At 33.7% G+C, this 22900-nt stretch overlaps 1 protein-coding gene across 1 annotated transcript; it reads left to right on the top strand.

Annotated features, from left to right (window-relative positions):
* The first annotated feature begins 949 nt into the window (after nt 1-949).
* On the top strand, nt 950-22517 carry LOC140058373 (ATP-binding cassette sub-family C member 8-like). Its single transcript, XM_072103944.1, has 31 exons — nt 950-1180; nt 1878-2515; nt 3831-4058; nt 4684-4860; nt 5151-5309; nt 5390-5545; nt 6205-6339; nt 6432-6594; nt 6830-6870; nt 7320-7577; nt 7729-7899; nt 9378-9456; nt 9677-9782; nt 10041-10139; nt 10418-10583; nt 10682-10819; nt 10978-11227; nt 11374-11585; nt 12308-12474; nt 12812-12881; nt 12983-13140; nt 13679-13771; nt 14053-14155; nt 14532-14633; nt 15247-15358; nt 15442-15572; nt 16943-17130; nt 17478-17581; nt 18234-18367; nt 19415-19477; nt 19647-22517. Exons 2-31 carry the CDS (start codon nt 1904-1906, stop codon nt 19779-19781), a joined length of 4710 nt encoding a protein of 1569 aa, XP_071960045.1. The 5' UTR covers nt 950-1180; nt 1878-1903; the 3' UTR covers nt 19782-22517.
* The last annotated feature ends 383 nt before the right edge of the window (nt 22518-22900 follow it).

Below are 22900 nucleotides of genomic sequence, written 5' to 3'. Positions count from 1 at the left end.
TAACAACCTTGTATGACAGAAGAATTCGAGGTGACCTGATTAAAGCATATAAAATTGTTAAAGATTTCGAGGGTGTAGCCAAGGATGACTTTTTCCAAATGAGAAGTAACATTAGCAGAATTACTCGAGGGCATCACCTGAGATTTTTCAAGCCTATTTTCCATAAAGGATTGAACTGCAGAAGACATTATACCTTCTCGCAACGAGTAATAAACCATTGGAACAGTTTACCAGCCGACGTTGTCAATTCTGAGACCACTAACACCTTCAAGAATCGCATCAACACAATGTAGTTGATATGGGATTAAAAAGGCATCGCCTAAACTTTCCCATTATAACTAAACTAAACTAAAGAGTAAATTATCGTATTCAATAGGGTACTTTCTGAGGGGAAAACTATACTGAGAACGTGCTTCAAGTTTAGTTTCAAGTTTATTGTTTCACACAATACAATACAATATGATAATACAGAAACATAAATTAATAAATACAATTGTGTGAGGAGGACGCATTAAGCCAAGGCTTTAAGTTTGGTCCTAGATAAGTAAATATATATTTAATTATTTAATTTAAGTGAGAGAACAAAAAACACTTCTTTCTTTCGTCAAATTGACAAATAAAGTTAAACGAAAGGCACAAAAAAGAAAAAAAAAACAGTCTTAAGGCAATTGTGAATTACTAATTTTCTGGATAGTTTGAAATAAGTATTTGTTTGTATTTTGTTTTAAATGAATTTATGATGGGTATTGCTTTTAGATTGCTTAGGTCATTGTTACATTTTTTGCTTGGTAAACTAAGATTTGAAGGGCATCCCTAGTATTTCTGTCAAGTCATCTCTCTAATCTCTGTTGTTTGTGGTTTGAAAAACAGCTGTAATTGGTCACGTAGTGTATTACCTCACACAAAAGTGGGAGGAAATATGAATACGCATGAGCATAAACTTTCGATTCGCATGATTGCACACTCTTTCTCCCATCTCAATTAAAGAAAGCCTTGTTATAATTGAGCTGATCCCTAATCCTTGTGAACACACAAACTGTAGACACGCAGAAAGAAAACAAACACTCTCTCATTTGACCAGCCTCTTTGTTGGTCACGTTAGCGTCTTTTTGGCCGAAAAATAAGCCAAAACACTACCTTCTAGCCGAGGAATGGCAATTTTCTCTGCTGTTATTTACAGGTAGGGGCCTTGGCCTAGTTTAATAATAATTTAGTAGGCCCTGTTGTATGGGCACCCCTTAATTAATTAATGTAATGCGTACCTAGGCCTAACTAGGCTAAATATAGTATTATTAGGGCCTAGCTAGCCTAGGTAGGAGGATGGGATCAGGGAATTGCCTGATGGGATGTTGTTGGGTTGGTGGTGGTGATATGATTGGTTAAGTCGAGGGAGTTGTCGGTTGCATAAGTTCTTATTTTACCAATTGTGATCCCTCCCCCCCTGCACCACCCCCTCCCCCAAAAGTGGGCGAAATGTCGTGGTTCACCAATACAGCCATGTGGGGTTTGCTATGTTTCGTTGGGGTAATTCGTCATACCGGCCAGGTACAATCAAAATCTTTATCTTTGCCGTGTTGGTCAATAAGTAATAATTCCTAATGCCACTTTATAGTTACTATATATACTATTAAAAAAAAATGATAATTGTGCAAAGCAAGGTTTTTTGTTGTACTACTGTACATGGCAAACATATGAACAAAATTACCTCTACACAACAAGTTAGATTATAGATTAAACCTTCATTGAGCTGGTTAAGCTATTTTCCTGTTATGAAGGACATATTTTATCCCATGCTTAATAAACAATATTTTAATGCTGAATAGCTGATAATATCTGTCGAGAGTATTATTATAATTAGTATGTTTCTTCTTTGTCAGATTGTTCTAGGTTGCAGGAATCCAACATGTATGCTATTGAAAAGTTTAACTGGTTTTGTGGAGACGATGCTAATGTTTCATTTGATAACTTCACTTGGGACAAAAGCAGCACAGTAGACAATGCTTGTTTTATTGGGTTGATTTCATCGGGTATCAGTGTTTTGTTTGTTATACTAGCTTCGTCCATTTTACTGGTCCTGGCAAATTTCACTGCACTAAAAAATCTGAATCATAAATACCTAATTGCATTCCCTGGACATGTGCCTCGTTGGTTGCTGAATGTGTTGCTGCTAGTTCTTCAATTGTCAAGAGTTAGTGAGGGTATCATTACAGATGTTATTGTACATGAGAATCAAGAAACAGAACCATATCTGTATGTTCCAGCTTGTGCATGTTTTATCAGCATGGTAATGTATTTTATATACTACCATCATGTGGAATATTGGAACAAGCCATTCATGATATCACTTGTGCTCCTATATTGGTTATGTATGCTGGCATGCGATGTCCTAACATTGGAAAGTGCTATTGATGACGACTGGAAAGAATTTAACGTTTTGCGTTATGATTTGGTTATAGCAAGTATTGTGATTACATCATTGTACGTTTTGATGGAGATATATGTCATTTTACACAAGGTACAGTATTTTTCAATAAATTAACTGCTCTATTATGTTTTTTGGTTATCTGCACTTGGCGGATAACCCCTTGTTATTGTCAGGATCTTTTTTTTTTTTTTCTTTAATCTTCTTTCTTTCCACGAATTTTGTTCGCAGCGTATCTCTAATTCTGGCCAACATAAGATTGTATAACTTTTTCATAAGATTGACCTGTAGCTGTAGATGTGCAGCCAAGCTTTTCGACGATGTTGGAGTTGCGCAGCGTAAGTTACGCGCGATTTTATGAATTTCAATGATTGATCATAGATTAAAAACCAAAAGGTCTTTTGTATTGAAACTTGGTGAAAATTTAAGTCATATTAACCAAAAACTTTCTATGGATTAAAAATGGCATGTTTCACAGAAAGTTACGCGTGCACGCGCGTTTAAAATTTCAAAATGCGAAAAATCAATTTCTAATCAACTTTCCGAGTGCGTACAAAATTTTACGCGCGCGTGCGCACGTAGCGCAGAAAACATCTTTTTTTGCGTGATTTATGTTTTTCCAGCCTTTTCTAGTAATTTTCGACCTAAAATCACGACATACGAGCACGTAGAATTAGACAATTTGCGCGCGTTTTTATGAAAAAGTTTAAAATTTTGTGAAAATTATGCCTTTTTAAAAACTGTTATAGATTCTAAACAACGTGGTAAACTTTTTTAAAATTACAGATTCTGAAGTTGATAAATTGTAGATATCGAATCATGCATCGATATGGCTAACTGGCCATAGTGACGTCATCGTATAACCACTCGAATATAAAATAGCGGATTTTTGTCTCTTTCGTCGTACTGTAGCTCATCACATTTAATAGAGCGCATCTCTACTTATCCGTATTTCATTTTCCCCCATTTTTTATATTGTCTAGGCCAATCAATTATCTTTCGCATGATATACCGTTTTTAAAATTGTGATGACGTCATCATGTCCAAAAGCGTCAATAACTTTGGTCACTTATTTTCACCTATTCAGCACTGTATGTACTGTAGTACGTATACAGTGTATAGTGTATACCGTATATACTTAGACGTGACGTAAAATAGAGAGCGCACTAACATTTTTTCAATGGCATAATCGATATACTGCGCACAATATTCTAACGTATTACGTGCACGTGGCGTTTGCGCTGCGGATAACCTAACTCGTCCGTAGTGACGAGTTCAAATCTAGTCTATTATTTTGTCTGTTTATGCTTTGTTGATGGCACAGTAGCAAATAAAATTGAAATTTGAAACTAATCACTTTGAATGCCCTTGTGAAGCAATAAATATCTTTTCTGATTTCTTTATTTAGATTTGCTGTTCTGATGATGAACTACCAAGTGATCTGAAGAAAACCAACATGCACTTTATGCAGGGATTTTGTACATTAATGTCCTCTGCTACTTATTGGTGGCTAAATGGATTATTTCGTAAAGGGTACAAAGAGCCGATTGAACTTGAAGATCTTGGTGTCCTCTCCAAATCACATAAAGCACGTCAGAATCGTATGCTTTTTGAAGAAGCTTTGGAAAAAGAACGAGTTAGTGTCTATCTAATTTTATCAATTTTATATTTACTATATATTGTTGTCCTGGGACCTTCTTGCTTTGATTGCAAGAATTGATTGATTACATTTCAGATATATTTACATGGTATTGAACTTCAAACTTTATTGAAAACATTGTATAATCTTACTGCAGGTTTATTCATAGTTTAACAAAGACCTTTTTGATTGACAATTCATGATATTAATATGTATTGTTAGGGTCGTGGTCAAATCGTATTGCTTCTTTACAATTCATTATTGATATTGTAATCAATGAGGTGGTTCAACAAGTAACTAGATCAAAGGTCAGATTGGAAATCATTTTAAAATAGTTAATAATGATTACGGTATTTGTTGGTTTAGATTTGTAAACAGTTTCAGATTTAGAGAAAAGTGATAAATTGGTTGTTTTATATTGGTCTAGAACCCCATTCACTCTTGTACCTTGTTTTATGATATTAATATTTATTGTGTTGTCGAATACATAATTATGAATTTGTTATTGATTTATTTGTAAAAATCCAAATATTTCTGTGTATGTTAATATATGTGGAACAATTAATTATATAGTTATATGATGATGGAACGATTGCAAAGTATAATTGTATCAATTTTTCAGGCGAGAGCACTGGCAAAAGGTGTGGAAATTAACCTGTATCGTGTGTTCATCAAGGTCTTTGGGTTGAGATTAGGGATGGCTGGTGGACTTAAATTATGTGGAGATTCTTTAAGTTTTGTAGGTCCAATTGCCCTTAAGTACCTACTCTTGTATGTTACCGGCTTAGAAGCAAAACCAGTAAGTATGTTGAACTTTATTGATGACAAGATTTAAACACACAAAGCAGTAAAATAATTATATATTCATTTATAAATTTCTATAATAGCTTGTTGAGACACCCCTTATGTTTCTACACTGTATTATGTAACTGTAAAATAATTATATATTCATTTATAAATTTCTATAATTGCTTGTTGAGACACCCCTTATGTTTCTACACTGTATTATGTAACTGTAAAATAATTATATTTTTTTTGTAGCAAAGGGATGATTATGTAACTGTAAAATAATTTAATTTTTTTTTGTAGCAAAAAGATGATTTGTATGTGACTGTTGATGTTTTTCTTCAAAATGGTTATGTTCTACTAGTTATCATTTTCTTTGCATCTGTCTTGAAGTCTTTGTGTTTACAATCACATTATCAGATTGTTATCATTGAAAGTATTCATTTAAGGGCAGCTATTCAGGTAAGTCAGTTTTTCCAAGTGATATCTAAATGAACTTAAAGTTAAACTTAATTGACTAATCACTTTCTTTGTGTTGACAGGCAAGTGTATATGATAAAGCTTTAAATTTATCAACATGGACAATGACTGGAGGCTCCATGACAATGGGACAAATAACAAATTTGATGTCTGTTGATGCTATGAATTTGCTCAACTCATTCCAGTGGGTCCATTATATATGGTCTATTCCCTATCAGGTAAGTCTTTAATAACTCATTCCAGTGGATCCATTATATATGGTCTATTCCCTATCAGTTAAGTCTTTAATAACTCATTCCAGTGGATCCATTATATATGGTCTATTCCCTATCAGGTAAGTCTTTAATAACTCATTCCAGTGGATCCATTATATATGGTCTATTCCCTATCAGGTAAGTCTTTAATAACTCATTCCAGTGGGTCCATTATATATGGTCTATTCCCTATCAGGTAAGTCTTTAATAACTTGATGTTATTAACTCATTCCAGTGGATCCATTATATATGGTCTATTCCCTATCAGGTAAGTCTTTAATAACTCATTCCAGTGGGTCCATTATATATGGTCTATTCCCTATCAGGTAAGTCTTTAATAACTCATTCCAGTGGATCCATTATATATGGTAGGTCTATTCCCTATCAGTTAAGTCTTTAATAACTTGATGTTATTAACTCATTCCAGTGGATCCATTATATATGGTTCAATAAATGTGTTTACCTGGATTCATTATAATTATTTAAAATTATAATGGTATCTTATACTCTTCAACTTGATGTTTTCATCTCGTACAGTGAGGTTATATGTAACATTATTGGCATTTTAATGTAATGTATAATTGTGCATATTTCAATAAGCAATAACAATGTTTATTTTACAGCTTGGTATATCACTTTATATCTTATACAAGACGTTGGGTTACTCTGCATTAGTTGGTTTTTGTGTGTTTTTTGTTACAATGCCATTACAGACTGTGATTGCTGGTATACTGGCTGGTTTCCAGAAAATAATAATGGTAAGCTAATTTGCATATGTTTTATATTTACTTTACGTTTGTCAAGTAAAAATGCTTGTAATATTGTCTGTCCTTTAAATGTTGTATTTTAGGCAAATTCTGATGAACGTTTGAAGAGGATCAACGAAATGTTACAAGGAATTAAATTAATAAAGTTGTATGGATGGGAAGACCTGTTTTTATGCAACATTAAAGAAGCACGAGCCAACGAAGTTCATGTCAGGATGAAGGGCTCCCTCTGGAGTTCTGCTTTAAGTATGATTATTGTTTACTGTAACGCAATATAATAGATATAATACAGAAATGATTAATGATTAATGATTAATAAATGATTATATTGTTTACTGTAACGCAATAGATATAATACAGAAACGATTAATGATTAATGATTAATAAATGATTATATTGTTTTTGTTTCAATTGAAGTTTATTAACACCAACAAATTCATTCAGTTGTAAAAATGTTAAAACTATTATTTTCATATTTCAGCTACAACAACCATTGCATCACCCCTTCTTGTAACACTTGTGGTTAGTTTGTTTTCTTTTTAATATATACTGTAATTTAGGTTCATTTAGAACAAACTAATTGTTTACGAATGAGGGTAGGTTTATTGTAAATATATAATATAAAAATAACGCTTAAAAAAAAAAACCGACGTTTCGACTCCATCATGAGGTCATTATCAAGTCTAATGAATAAAATATAAAACAACAACTAATTAAATAGCACAAGCCAAGGGTCAAAGTTTAAATATCAAAAGACCTATTGTCTTACATCCTGTCAAATGAAAAGCTTAGCTTTTACAGAGTCACTTTGTTTATTCAGACTAGGTTTTAATTGTCTGATTTACAACATTTCATAGATAAGGCAGTCGAAACGTCCGTCGTTCTTTTTTAAGCGTTATTTTTATATTATGTAATTGTTTATTTGTAAATGATTATGTGTTTTATTTACTCAGTTCATGTTTTTCTTATAGGCTTATGGCTTGTATGAAGTTTTTGAGGGTACACCATTAACCCCTGATGTGGCGTTTTCATCTCTTTCACTGTTCAATCAAATTACCATCCCATTATTTGTTATGCCAATGACATTTACATTTCTTGTAAATGCACATGTAAGCACTAAACGGTTACAAAACTTTTTACAATCGCCTGAATGTGAAGAACGGGATGATGGAAGACAAAAGATTGAAGTTGTTTTAGATCGAGATAAGTCTACAATTGAAGATGATGATGTAAGTACTATCAATTCACCATTATGATTTTTTTTTTTCATCTACGTCATTATTAGATTTGGATTAATCAGTATTTTAGATACAAATATAGATGAATGTGTGTTTTGATATTAAAATGTTTTGTAATGTTAAAAAATGGTGCTTTATACAGGATTTGAATACTGCTTGCCGTTTGCCACCAAACAAACTAAGAAGTAAACGCAGAATCAACAGTGATCGTACATTATTGGTAAATGCAGCTGATGGGAATCAATATGGAACATTCTCCACAAGCAATGCAATACCAACTTCTATTGATATCTCTGATGATCTCATTCTAAAGGTCAGAAAGTTTTGCAACATATTATTTTACTACTGTAGCTTTTTGTTTATGTGGATGTAGAATATAGATACACTGTTGACCCAACATTTTGAGTTGAGTAGCTGAGCAATAAAAGTGACACAGGTTCATGGTAATTCTCGACTGTGGTGGTAAAACAAGTCTTCTCAGATCCAATGTACACATCTAGCTTGTATGCACTATAAAAAAAACCATTAAAAAATTTCATTTTTTTGAAAGAGTAGGGGTTAGCCAGCTGTACTGGTTCAGCCACCAGGTGCTGTACTGTGGGTACATACAAGATCTAATCCATACAAGATCTAATTCATACAAGATCTAATTCATACAAGATCTAATCCAAATCTGGTCAATTTGTAGATGAATATTATTATACAAATACTGTGCATACTGTAAATCTAATTGTAACCCTGAGTTATTATTCTTTGATTGTTTTTTAGAGTGGGTTACTATTAGAGTAGTGAGTTACTATTAGAAGGTGGTTACTATTAGAGTAGTGGGTTACTATTAGAAGGTGGTTACTATTAGAGTTGTGGGTTACTATTAGAAGGTGGTTACTATTAGAGTAGTGGGTTACTATTAGAAGGTGGTTACTATTAGAGTAGTGGGTTACTATTAGAAGGTGGTTACTATTAGAGTAGTGGGTTACTATTAGAAGGTGGTTACTATTAGAGTAGTGGGTTACTATTAGAAGGTGGTTACTATTAGAGTAGTGGGTTACTATTAGAAGGTGGTTACTATTAGAGTAGTGGGTTACTATTAGAAGGTGGTTACTATTAGAGTAGTGGGTTACTATTAGAAGGTGGTTACTATTAGAGTAGTGGGTTACTATTAGAAGGTGGTTACTATTAGAGTAGTGGGTTACTATTAGAAGGTGGTTACTATTAGAGTAGTGGGTTACTATTAGAAGGTGGTTACTATTAGAGTAGTGGGTTACTATTAGAAGGTGGTTACTATTAGAGTAGTGGGTTACTATTAGAAGGTGGTTACTATTAGAGTAGTGGGTTACTATTGCTAATCTTAAATTAGGCACCTGAAAATAGTAACCCACCCCCAACTTTTCCGGTCAGCAAGTCATAGCAAAATAATAAAACAGTAGGAATAAACAAATTTGAATTTATTTTATAAACTCAAAAACACTCCATCCTCCCACACTTCTGAGTTGCATTATCTCCATATTTTCAAAATACAGCTGCATCATAAGTTTTTGTGACTTTTGGGTTACTATTAGAGTGGTGGGTTATTATTATAGATTGACTTATAAGGTGGGTTACTATTAGAGTGTGGGTTACTATTAGAAGATTTACGGTATCCTTTCCATAGACGTTTTAATATCAATTGGTCCGGTAGTATATGTATTTCATTGAAGTAAGCAATACAAAAAATATCTCTAAGAAACAATTGTATCTGTGTGTATAATGTGATTTGAAATCAATAGTGTGATATTATCTTGTTATTTTAAGATTGAAAATGGTAATTTTACATGGGATGTAGACTCTCCACTCCCAACATTAGCCAACATAAATATGGAAATTCCAGCAGGTAAGGTTTTACTGTAATTTAAGCGCTTTTCACACCAGGCACAGTTCAAATCAAATCAAGTCAATGAAAACTAAAACAATGACATTCAATTTTATTTGCCGGCACCAGAACCATGCCGGAACAGGTGTGAAAGACCCTTTAGACCTGTTATAACATGCCATTATAAAAACTCACTATATTGTTGCATTGAATGGTAATTTTGATTAATATTTAATAATAGGTAAATTGACAATGATTGTTGGTGCTGTTGGAAGTGGAAAATCATCTGTGCTGGCTGCAATGCTTGGTGAAATGAGCACTCTTAGTGGAAATGTACAGTGGAATAGGTAAGCTATGTTATACTGTACAGTGGAATAGGTAATGTGTGTTATACTGTAATGTGGAATAGGTAAGCTATGTTATACTGTAAAGTGGAATATATATAGTACAGTGGAATAGGTAAGCTATGTTATACTGTAATGTGGAATAGGTAAGCTATGTTATACTGTAAAGTGGAATATATATAGTACAGTGGAATTATTGAAAAAATAGTTTTCTATTCATATTTTATGATTAACCATTTTCTGTTAATTTTGTTATTCCAGACACAAAAGTACTGTTTCATTTGCATCTCAAAAAGCATGGCTTATTAATGCGTCACTTAAAGAGAACATCTTGTTTGGTTACTGTGGTGAAACTGAAAGGTAAATTGTCCCAAATTATTATGTAAGACAACATTATAATTCTGTGCAAATAATTAGTAAATTTACTAAAGTAACCAATTGACAAATTAAGAATTGTATTTTTTGTGGTACAGATGCCATACACAATTAAATGATTGAAAAGCAAAGTCTTATTATTGTACTTAGGTACGAATCTGTAATCTCATCTTGTGCACTTAAGCCAGACATTGATATTTTACCTGCTGGTGATCAGACAGAGATAGGAGAGAAAGGAATTAATCTTATTGTTTATAACTTAGGTACGAATCTGTAATCTCATCTTGTGCACTTAAGCCAGACATTGATATTTTACCTGCTGGTGATCAGACAGAGATAGGAGAGAAAGGAATTAATCTTAGTGGTGGACAAAAACAAAGAATAAGTGTTGCCAGGGCTATGTATAGCTACAATGATGTGGTCATATTGGTATGTCAAAACTGTTTCTGAATCATTACTGTAATTTGTACACATATTTATTGGTTTTTAGTTATAATGTAAGCGTTTTGGCTTTACATTTTTCACAGGATGATCCATTATCTGCTCTTGATGTTCATGTTGGACGTCAAGTTTTTGAGGAAGGCATAGTTGGATTACTTTTAAACAATGATCGTACTGCTATCCTTGTAACTCACCAGGTTCAGTATGTAGAAAAAGCAGATTGGGTAAGTCTTACATTTATGTAGTACTTGTTTTGTTTTTTTACAATAAAAGTTAAGTGTTAATTTGTGGACCGAGTAGTTAAGTGCTGGAATACTAAAATAGAGTATCAAATTAAAACAAACTAACAAATTAAAATGATATTACATATTTGAAACGTTAGATTATTGTTATGAAAGAGGGCCAAATTCAGCATCAAGGGACATTGACTGATATTGAACAAAAAGATCCTGAACTTTATATGGAATGGCAAACTTTAATTCAAGAATCCCAGCAAAAAGAAAAGGAACAACCAGATTCAGACGCAGAAGAACAAGTGGTTGTAGAGAGACGTAAGCTAAAGAAGCAGGTGTCTGTAATATCTGTTGGTTCACAAGATGAAGATGAAATGTTTATAAAGAAATCTGGTGCTGGTAAGAATTTTATTTATAAAACCAATTGAAAAACACAAGTAAGAATGTTTGGCAAATTATGCAGTGTTTAAACAATATATTTAATATTTGATGTGACAGTGTTGTAGAAGACAAATGATTGGTTACAATGTATTTCTTTAATTCAGACAAAGATGATGAAACTGGGAAACTAATTGAGAAAGAAGAGCGTGTAAAGGGATCAGTTGGCTTTAAGATGTATGGTGACTATATCAACCAACTTCGTATACCAATATTTGTAATGGTTCTATGTCTTATACTTCTCTACAATGGATGCAGTGTTGCTAATAACTTTTGGCTGTCTGCTTGGTCTAATGCTGGAATTGGTCTACAGAAGAATGTAAGTGTTAACAAATTGATCTGCTTGGTTTAATGCTGGAATTGGTCTACAGAAGAATGTAAGTGTTAACAAATTGATCTGCTTGGTTTAATGCTGGAATTGGTCTACAGAAGAATGTAAGTGTTAACAAATTGATCTGCTTGGTTTAATGCTGGAATTGGTCTACAGAAGAATGTAAGTGTTAACAAATTGATCTGCTTGGTCTAATGCTGGAATTGGTCTACAGAAGAATGTAAGTGTTAACAAATTGATCTGCTTGGTCTAATGCTGGAATTGGTCTACAGAAGAATGTAAGTGTTAACAAATTGATCTGCTTGGTCTAATGCTGGAATTGGTCTACAGAAGAATGTAAGTGTTAACAAATTGATCTGCTTGGTTTAATGCTGGAATTGGTCTACAGAAGAATGTAAGTGTTAACAAATTGATCTGCTTGGTCTAATGCTGGAATTGGTCTACAGAAGAATGTAAGTGTTAACAAATTGATCTGCTTGGTTTAATGCTGGAATTGGTCTACAGAAGAATGTAAGTGTTAACAAATTGATCTGCTTGGTCTAATGCTGGAATTGGTCTACAGAAGAATGTAAGTGTTAACAAATTGATCTGCTTGGTCTAATGCTGGAATTGGTCTACAGAAGAATGTAAGTGTTAACAAATTGATTTTATGTATGTTTCTTGTTTAATTTGACATATTCTTTAATTTGATTATATATTTTTTGCTGCAGGAATCTAGTGCTGTTTTACGCAAGTACTTAGGTGGCTATGCTGGCTTATCTGTTACTAGCATTATACTATCTACTGTATCATCATTGACAATGATTCTGTCAGCTTTGTATGCATCTAAGAGAATGCATAACACCATGTTGAAACGGGTTATGTTTTCTCCCCTCAGGTAGTAGCTTTTTCCACATTTTGCTCTTCTAATCTAAATATAATATGTATTTCAACTTCATTATTCCTGCTCTTTGTTTATATTGTGCACAATCATAACATCTAAATTCCAACAATTTAAACACAAATGCAGTTACTGTTTAAATTACTTATTTATATTTTGATATGATAGTAAATGTTCATCTGGTTTGTAATTAACAATGTGTAAAAACAAATTACGAAAATAGATGTTAAATACTTAGGGTTTGTTGTTTCCTTTCACGAACAACTTCTTCCAATTGTACCATTGGTTTGATATATAGAACTATATATACACATACTTATTATTTTATCAACAGATTCTTTGACACTACTCCAATTGGTCGAATTCTTAATCGGTTCTCTTCTGACATTCAAACTCTTGATGGCGTAAGTGTGTATAACATTTTGAAATGATATAAATTTATATGAAGAGCAGTGAAACATTATTATGGTTGTTGCTATAATGTATTTTAACTATTTTCTTGTAGCAATTGGGTTCATCTTTGAATTCATTCCTGGTGTTTTCGATGAATTGTGTATCAGCTATTATTGTAAACACTATTGTGTCCTATTTCTTCATATTCATCTGCATTCCTATGACAATTCTGTATGTTGTTATGATGAAGTTCTTTATTACAACATCAAGGTGAGTGTGCAACTTTGTTGTTTTATGATAACTAAACGCAGACATATATCCAAATCCCTTGCACTAAATGAATTAAAAAATAACAAGATCGATCACGGATCATGACGGGTACAAAGACATAACACAAGTTGCGAGATGAGAGGCGTAATCACGGATCATGACGGGTACAAAGACATAACACAAGTTGCGAGATGATGATCACGGATCATGACGGGTACAAAGACATAACACAAGTTGCGAGATGATGATCACGGATCATGACGGGTACAAAGACTTAACACAAGTTGCGAGATGATGATCACGGATCATGACGGGTACAAAGACATAACACAAGTTGCGAGATGATGATCACGGATCATGACAGGTACAAAGACATAACACAAGTTGCGAGATGATAATCACGGGTCATGACGGGTACAAAGACATAACACAAGTTGCGAGATGATGATCACGGATCATGACGGGTACAAAGACATAACACAAGTTGCGAGATGAGAGGCGTAAATGATAATAAAACTATTTATGCATTTATTTTTAGAGAGTTACAACGACTAGATAGCATCAGTAAATCTCCTGTTTTTGCCCACTTTTCTGAATCTCTTGGAGGCTTACCGACGATCCGTGCATACTGGTAAGTAAAACATATAATTCATTTTTACTGGTAAAAATGACTATTTTAAGGTGGTTGCACAAGAGTCCAGAGCCGTAGACATTTCGACCACAGACACCCCATGGTGGACTGGGACGAAGCAAATTTTGTTAAAGTGTCGCGTAACATGTTGATTATATAATAAGCGTTTTTTCTGTATTTGTAACCTTCCTGTTATTGGCGAATTCCTTTTGCTGTTGGGTTTTGAAATAAAACAAAATAAATTCAGTCAAAGTCAGCTTCGTGAAACTTTTTCTGTTTAGCTTGCAGAATTCCTTTAGAGACACAATTTTGACAAAAATTGATAAAAACAATGTTGCATATGTATACATCCAGACTGCTAACAGATGGCTTGGTGTTCGCTTGGTGAGTAAAAACAATTATTTTGTTAGATGTTTATGAAAAAATGAATGTTTATGAGTGTAATGGTACAAATAATTGCATGAGGTGAATGATGAAAGGTTATCTTTTTTTTGGTCTAGATTAGTACATATATCTCTCACAAAATGTACTTCAGTCATCACACTGAATCTCGGCAGCGGAATTTGGCGGCGTTGTTGTATTTCAAAAGTAATAGTAAAAAAAAAATATTTTCCAAACGCGATACTTTTTTCTTTTCTTACACGGAAAAAAGTACTATTGACCGTTCAATAGTGCATATGTGCACGCCATGTGACCCACAATCATCCAATCAAATGACAGTGTTTATGTGAATTAATATTATTTGATTTGTAAATGTTAGGATTTTATTGGTTCATTGGTTGTATTGCTTGCTGGTATAACGTCAATGTCTACAGGTAATGACCCCGGACTTGTAGGACTCTCAATAACTTATGCACTTTCTGTAAGTATCTATATGATATATAATACAATAATGTGCCATGGGTATCATACACTATACAGTAAATGTTAACAGAAAGAATATACTGTACACTATACAGTAGTAAATGTTAACAGAAAGAATATACTGTACACTATACAGTAAATGTTAACAGAAAGAATATACTGTACACTATACAGTAAATGTTAACAGAAAGAATATACTGTACACTATACAGTAAATGTTAACAGAAAGAATATACTGTACATTATACAGTAAATGTTAACAGAAAGAATATACTGTACACTATACAGTAAATGTTAACAGAAAGAATATACTGTACACTATACAGTAAATGTTAACAGAAAGAATATACTGTACACTATACAGTAAATGTTAACAGAAAGAATATACTGTACATTATACAGTAAATGTTAACAGAAAGAATATACTGTACACTATACAGTAAATGTTAACAGAAAGAATATACTGTACACTATACAGTAAATGTTAACAGAAAGAATATACTGTACACTATACAGTAAATGTTAACAGAAAGAATATACTGAAAAATGTATTTATTTACAAACTAATAAATACTCTGCTTAATTGGTTGGTATCTTATTTTTTCTGCTAGATGGCTGGTCAGCTGAATTGGTTAGTTAGAATGGCTGCAACGGTTGAGATGAGTATGAATTCTGTTGAAAGGGTTCATTATTATAGTAAACTTCAAATGGAGAAATATGATGGTAAGCTTACATAGTAAATACAATGAAGTTATTGATAACATTTTGTTTATAGGTACATTTAATATTCAACATTGTTGTTGTAGGCATAAGAGATCCACCATTAAATTGGCCCAATAAGGGTGAGATAGTGCTAGACGATATATCTGTACGTTATGCTGCAGATCTGGACCCTGTATTACATGATGTTACAGTAACTTTACAAGCAGGAGACAAGGTAATTTTGTCTATTAAACATATATGCATACAGAAACAGCTTGGTTGCCACTAGCAATGTATGCAACCTAAACAATGTAAGAACATGCCCTTCCAATAATTTAGTTTTCAACCGTCTGTGAAATCAAACATGCCCTTCCAATAATTTAGTTTTCCCACCGTCTGCTTGAAATCAAACATGCCCCTCCAATAATTTAGTTTGCTTCCAATAATTTAGTTTGCCCCCCCGTCTGCGTGAAATCAAACATGCCCTTCCAATAATTTAGTTTTCCCCCCGTCTGCGTGAAATCAAACATGCCCTTCCAATAATTTAGTTTGCCCCCCCGTCTGCGTGAAATCAAACATGCCCTTCCAATAATTTAGTTTTCCCCCTGTCTGCGTGAAATCAAACATACCCTTCCAATAATTTAGTTTGCCCCCCCCCGTCTGCGTGAAATCAAACATGCCCTTCCAATAATTTAGTTTGCCCCCCCCCCCGTCTGCTGGAAATCAAACATGCCCTTCCAATAATTTAGTTTGCCCCCAGTCTGCGTGAAATCAAACATGCCCTTCCAATAATTTAGTTTGCCCCCCGTCTGCGTGAAATCAAACATGCCCTTCCAATAATTTAGTTTGCCCCCCCCCCCTGTCTGCGTGAAATCAAACATGCCCTTCCAATAATTTAGTTTTCCCCCCGTCTGCGTGAAATCAAACATGCCTTTCCAATAATTTAGTTTGCCCCCCCGTCTGCGTGAAATCAAACATGCCCTTCCAATAATTTAGTTTGCCCCCTGTCTGCGTGAAATCAAACATGCCCTTCCAATAATTTAGTTTGCCCCCTGTCTGCGTGAAATCAAACATGCCCTTCCAATAGTTTAGTTTTCCCCCCGTCTGCGTGAAATCAAACATGCCCTTCCAATAATTTAGTTTGCCCCCCCGTCTGCGTGAAATCAAACATGCCCTTCCAATAATTTAGTTTGCCCCCCCGTCTGCGTGAAATCAAACATGCCCTTCCAATAATTTAGTTTTCCCCCCGTCTGCGTGAAATCAAAACTGTTTAGTTGTGTGTCAACATCAGTTGCCGTAGACTGTGATCAGGTTCAGCCTGCGTATGCACTGTACTATGTTTTCCAGTGTTCCTGCCTTGCGTTGTTGCGTGAAACTGATTGTATTTCACTTAGTGATGTTTTTAGCAGTGTTGCGTCATCTGTTTACACTTGTGATTATGTAATACAGCATTTTGCTTAGATACTGGGGCTTTTGTTATGGATCAAATTCAATTGAATTTAGTACTAGTTTTATGTATGGTCCATCATCTTATATAATATTATATATATAGTATAATCACAAAGTGGAATCTATCTATGTTATGATTATATTTATTGTTGTTAGGTTGGTATTTGTGGACGAACAGGTAGTGGAAAATCATCACTGACACTTGCCCTTTTCAGGGTCATTGACACGTTCAGAGGTCGTGTTATTGTAGATGGTGTAGATATTGCTAGCCTCCCATTAACAGCACTGAGACGGAAAATTGCCATCATTCCACAAGACCCAGTTCTTTTTACTGGTACTATTAGGTAAAGGATCAAAATAGAAAGGAGATATATAAATCAAAAAGCGAATGACTAACAAATTACAGTATGTGGGTATCAGTAGCTGGATCTCAATGGAGATACAAAATAAAATAAGCACTGAAAAAATGACAATTGTCATGGGTATCAGTGGCTGGATCTCAATGGAGATACAAAATAAAATAAGCACTAACAAAATGACAATGCTGTGGGTATCAGTAGCTGGATCTCAATGGAGATACAAAATAAATAAGCAAGTAAACAGCCAGAACAATTTGCAGTGTTTTCTATATAAGCATACATCTATATAATACAGATATTATAATTAATATTTAGAATTAATTTCGATGCAGGTACAATCTTGACCCACAAGGGAACAAATCTGATAATGAATTATGGGAAGCATTGGAAATTGCACAATTAAAGCCAACAGTGTCTACACAACAAGATGGCCTAGGTAAGTATTTCCAATACAAAATAGGGTTAGGGTCCCTAGCCAATAGTGTCTACACAACAAGATGGCCTAGGTAAGTATTTCCAATAAAAAATAGGGTTAGGGTCCCTAGCCAATAGTGTCTAGAATTATATATGAATAATATTTGTTTTATTTGTGTAGAATAATTGGTAACGGAGGGGGGAGGGTGGGGGGTGAGAATTATATATAAATAATATTTGTTTTATTTGTGTAGAATCATTGGTAACTGAGGAGGGAGGGAGAGGTGTGGGGGTGAGAATTATATATATAAATGATATTTGTTTTATTTGTGAAGAATCATTGGTAACTGAGGGGGAGGGGGGAGGAGAATTATATATAAATAATATTTGTTTTGTTTATGTAGAATCATTGGTAACTGAGGGGGAGGGGCGGTGAGAATTATATATAAATAATATTTGTTTTGTTTATGTAGAATCATTGGTAACTGAGGAACTGAGGGGGGGGGGGGGTGAGAATTATATATAAATAATATTTGTTATATTTGTGTAGAATCATTGGTAACTGAGGGGGGTGAGAATTATATATAAATAATATTTGTTATATTTGTGTAGAATCATTGGTAACTGAGGGGGGTGAGAATTATATATAAATAATATTTGTTTTATTTGTGTAGAATCATTGGTAACTGAGGGGGGTGAGAATTACAGTGTGGGACAACGACAATTGTTTTGTCTTGCAAGAGCATTTTTAAAGAAAACAAACATACTGGTTATGGACGAGGCAACTGCATCTATCGATATGCAAACTGTGAGTGCAATAATATACACAGGATAATAATGCCAACGTAGTAAAGATAGCAACTAACTTATGTATTTGTTTACTAGTATTGGTCACATACAGAAAATGTATTAGCCCAAGTTGATTTTAAATTAAGTGGGTAGATTGCACTATTTACACACTATATTGAAACAAATTAACTGGGTAGATTGCACTATTTACACAATATATTTAAACAAATTAACTGGGTCGATTGCACTATTTACACACTATATTTAAACAAATTAACTGGGTCGATTGCACTATTTACACACTATATTGAAACAAATTAACTGGGTAGATTGCACTATTTACACACTATATTGAAACAAATTAACTGGGTAGATTGCACTATTTACACAATATATTGAAACAAATTAACTGGGTCGATTGCACTATTTACACACTATATTGAAACAAATTAACTGGGTAGATTGCACTATTTACACACTATATTGAAACAAATTAACTTTGTAGATTGCACTATTTTCACACTATATTGAAACAAATTAACTGGGTCGATTGCACTATTTACACACTATATTGAAACAAATTAACTTTGTAGATTGCACTATTTTCACACTATATTTAAACAAATTAACTGGGTAGATTGCACTATTTTCACACTATATTTAAACAAATTAACTGGTTAGATTGCACTATTTACACAATATATTTAAACAAATTAACTGGGTAGATTGCACTATTTTCACACTATATTTAAACAAATTAACTGGGTCGATTGCACTATTTACACACTATATTTAAACAAATTAACTGGGTCGATTGCACTATTTACACACTATATTTATACAAATTAACTGGGTCGATTGCACTATTTACACACTATATTGAAACAAATTAACTGGGTAGATTGCACTATTTTCACACTATATTTTATACAAATTAACTGGGTAGATTGCACTATTTTCACACTATATTTAAACAAATTAACTGGGTAGATTGCACTACACAATATATTTAAACAAATTAACTGGGTAGATTGCACTATTTTCACAATATATTTTTCTGTTACAGGATGCAATCCTTCAGGAGGTTGTAGCTACAGCATTCAAAGACAGAACAGTTCTTACAATTGCTGTGAGTTTTTATTGATATAAATTTACACAGTATTGTTGATTAATGCATTCTAATCCATAATTATAAATTATAAAAAATTAGCATTGGAACACTAAATACTGTATTTTATTATTATTTATTAAATAAACTAAATTATGTTGACTAACAGAATCTATGAATTGCTTCCTAGCATCGTATCGCCACAATCTTAAACTCAGATAAGATTCTTGTACTTGATGCTGGTCGCATGATTGAATTTGATACACCAGATGCCTTGTTGGAACGTGACAGCGTTTTTGCTTCTCTGGTTCGCAATGATAAATGAGGTCTACATCAGTTACAGCTACACTCAGATAAGATTCTTGTACTTGATGCTTGTCGCATGGTTGAATTTGATACACCAGATGCTTTGTTGGAACGTGATAGCGTTTTTGCTTCTCTGGTTCGCAATGTTAAAATACAGTCAACATTGACATTGAGCGAACGTATATTTTCATATTTTACAGCTCTTTAGAATTAAAGGTGACCTTGATGTTTATAACTTATTATGAAAGCTGATGAAATGTAGATATGAATTCATATAAAAATTGTGCCTATCGGATGTTGTGATGTTATCATATGACCAGCTGCATTTAAAAAGTTTTTTTTTTTCATTTCTTTTGTTAATACAAAGTTAAAAGAGAGTTCACTTTTTTCAAAATCTGATATCTTTTTGCTCAAATCCTTTTGCTCAAATCCTCTTTCGAAATTGTCATCTTAATGTTGGGTTTTTGATAACGTCATCGTACCAAATATATATACTGTATATTCTATGACAAATAACTCAGGACAATGACCCATGCTTATAATAAGCGTAGGTCATATGATCGTACTTTAGTGTACATGCATGTTGCGTTTGGGAGGATCATTTTCACAAAGATCAACTATAAATCGTCAGAGTAACGAAATAAATTCTAGTTTGTTATTAATCTTTTATAGTAATTGACTTTTGACCGTAGTTTACACAATAGGACTAGAGTGTAGTTGGGAGCTACAGTAGTTTACACAATAGGACTAGAGTGTAGTTAGGAGCTACAGTAGTTTACACAATAGGACTAGAGTGTAGTTGGGAGCTACAGTAGTTTACACAATAGGACTAGAGTGTAGTTAGGAGGAGCTACAGTAGTTTACACAATAGGACTAGAGTGTAGTTAGGAGCTACAGTAGTTTACACAATAGGACTAGAGTGTAGTTGGGAGCTACAGTAGTTTACACAATAGGACTAGAGTGTAGTTGGGAGCTACAGTAGTTTACACAATAGGACTAGAGTGTAGTTGGGAGCTACAGTAGTTTACACAATAGGACTAGAGTGTAGTTGGGAGCTACAGTAGTTTACACAATAGGACTAGAGTGTAGTTGGGAGCTACAGTAGTTTACACAATAGGACTAGAGTGTAGTTGGGAGCTACAGTAGTTTACACAATAGGACTAGAGTGTAGTTGGGAGCTACAGTAGTTTACACAATAGGACTAGAGTGTAGTTGGGAGCTACAGTAGTTTACACAATAGGTCTAGAGTGTAGTTAGGAGCTACAGTAGTTTACACAATAGGACTAGAGTGTAGTTGGGAGCTACAGTAGTTTACACAATAGGACTAGAGTGTAGTTGGGAGCTACAGTAGTTTACACAATAGGACTAGAGTGTAGTTGGGAGCTACAGTAGTAAATGTATAGGCAGGTATTAGTTATATAGTAACTAAATTACTTTTTTGCGTGTTTAAAAGAAATTTCATTTATGTTTATTTCCTAAATTCATAACTAAAATGTCTAAGCTTGATTAAATATTTTGTTATTGTAGAATAGACATTGTTACAACATATTATAATATGGTATAATAATGTAAATTATATACATTTAGGATTAAACATTTAACAATCATTATTAGGCGACCTATAATACATTATATCTATTTTGTAATGTCTATTCTATAAATGTATAAGAAAACGTTAAAAATAATTAGGCCAGCTATATTAATTAATTATCTCTATTTTGTAATAAATTTTTTTATTTACTTGATATTGTTCCCATGATGCTTTGTTCCGAAACAATACAATATATGACTAAAAATTAAAAAATATTCCAAATCTGATTTAATTAATCTTAATTGTTCATGTTTTTGGGGTACAATACATGTTTAACAATCATCATTAGGCCGACTTGTTCATGTTTTTGGGGGACAATACATGTTTAACAATCATCATAAGGCCGACTTGTTCATGTTTTTGGGGGACAATACATGTTTAACAATCATCATTAGGCCAACTTGTTCATGTTTTTGGGGGACAATACATGTTTAACAATCATCATTAGGCCGACTTGTTCATGTTTTTGGGGGACAATACATGTTTAACAATCATCATTAGGCCGACTATATAAAATAATAGATTGTCACCACCTTCATTATTTGGCTTAACATCATTTATAAAGAATAATTATACGTACTGTCCGTTTCATAAAATAATATTATAAGTTGAAAATTATATTAACAGAGTTGTGCTACCCCAAGCGAATTAACAATCAGCATGGATTTAAAAAAACAATTTCTAGAAAGTTGCCATTTTATCATAAATATTATGTGCAATATTAGAGTACCATTTCCGATTAATTACCTAAAATCGCTTTGCTAAATACCCTACCCGAAACTACTCGGAAATACTCGGAACTGCTCGGAAATACTCGGAACTACTCGGAAATACTCGTCACTACTCGGAACTACTCGGAAATACTCGTCAATACTCGGAACATACTCGGAACTATTATGAACTACTCGGAACTACTCGGAACATATTTGGAACATACTTTGCCAAATACCCAACCCGAAACTACTCGGAACATACTCAGAACTATTATAAACTACTCGGAACTACTCGGAACATATTTGGAACATACTTTGCCAAATACCCAACCCGAAACTACTCGGAACATACTCAGAACTATTATGAACTACTCGGAACTACTAGGAACTATTATCTAGACTGTCTGTCTGTCTGTCTGAACTGTCTAGACTGTCTGTCTGTCTAGACTGTCTGTCTGTCCGAACTGTCTAGACTGTCTGTTTGTCTAGACTATCTGTCTGAACTGTCTAGACTGTCTGTCTGTCTAGACTATCTGTGAACTGTCTAGACTGTCTGTCTGTCTAGACTCTCTGTCTGTCTGAACTGTCTAGACTGTCTGTCTGTCTAGACTGTCTGTCTGTCTGAACTATCTAGACTGTCGGTCTGTCTGAATTGTCTAGACTGTCTGTCTGTCTAGACTGTCTGTCTGTCTGAACTGTCTGTCTGTCTGAACTGTCTAGACTGTCTGTCTGTCTAGACTGTCTGTCTGTCTGAAATGTCTAGACTGTCTGTCTGTCTGAACTGTCTAGACTGTCTGTCTGGTTAGACTGTCTGTCTGTCTGTCTGAACTGTCT

The sequence above is a fragment of the Antedon mediterranea genome, chromosome 9 (assembly GCF_964355755.1).
Source record: "Antedon mediterranea chromosome 9, ecAntMedi1.1, whole genome shotgun sequence".
NCBI lineage: Eukaryota > Metazoa > Echinodermata > Crinoidea > Comatulida > Antedonidae > Antedon > Antedon mediterranea.
The sequence above is the reverse complement of the archived record's forward strand: the minus strand, read 5'-3'. Positions and strand labels throughout refer to the sequence as shown.

Excerpts from the sequence above, each read along its gene's own strand:
- LOC140058373 (XM_072103944.1), top strand. The coding sequence starts at position 1,904 with ATGTATGCTATTGAAAAGTTTAACTGGTTTTGTGGAGACGATGCTAAT. Across the intron at positions 9,457-9,676 it reads AAATATGGAAATTCCAGCAG|GTAAATTGACAATGATTGTT; the intron begins GTAAGGTTTTAC and ends ATTTAATAATAG. Across the intron at positions 13,772-14,052 it reads CCGACGATCCGTGCATACTG|CTTGCAGAATTCCTTTAGAG; the intron begins GTAAGTAAAACA and ends TTTTCTGTTTAG.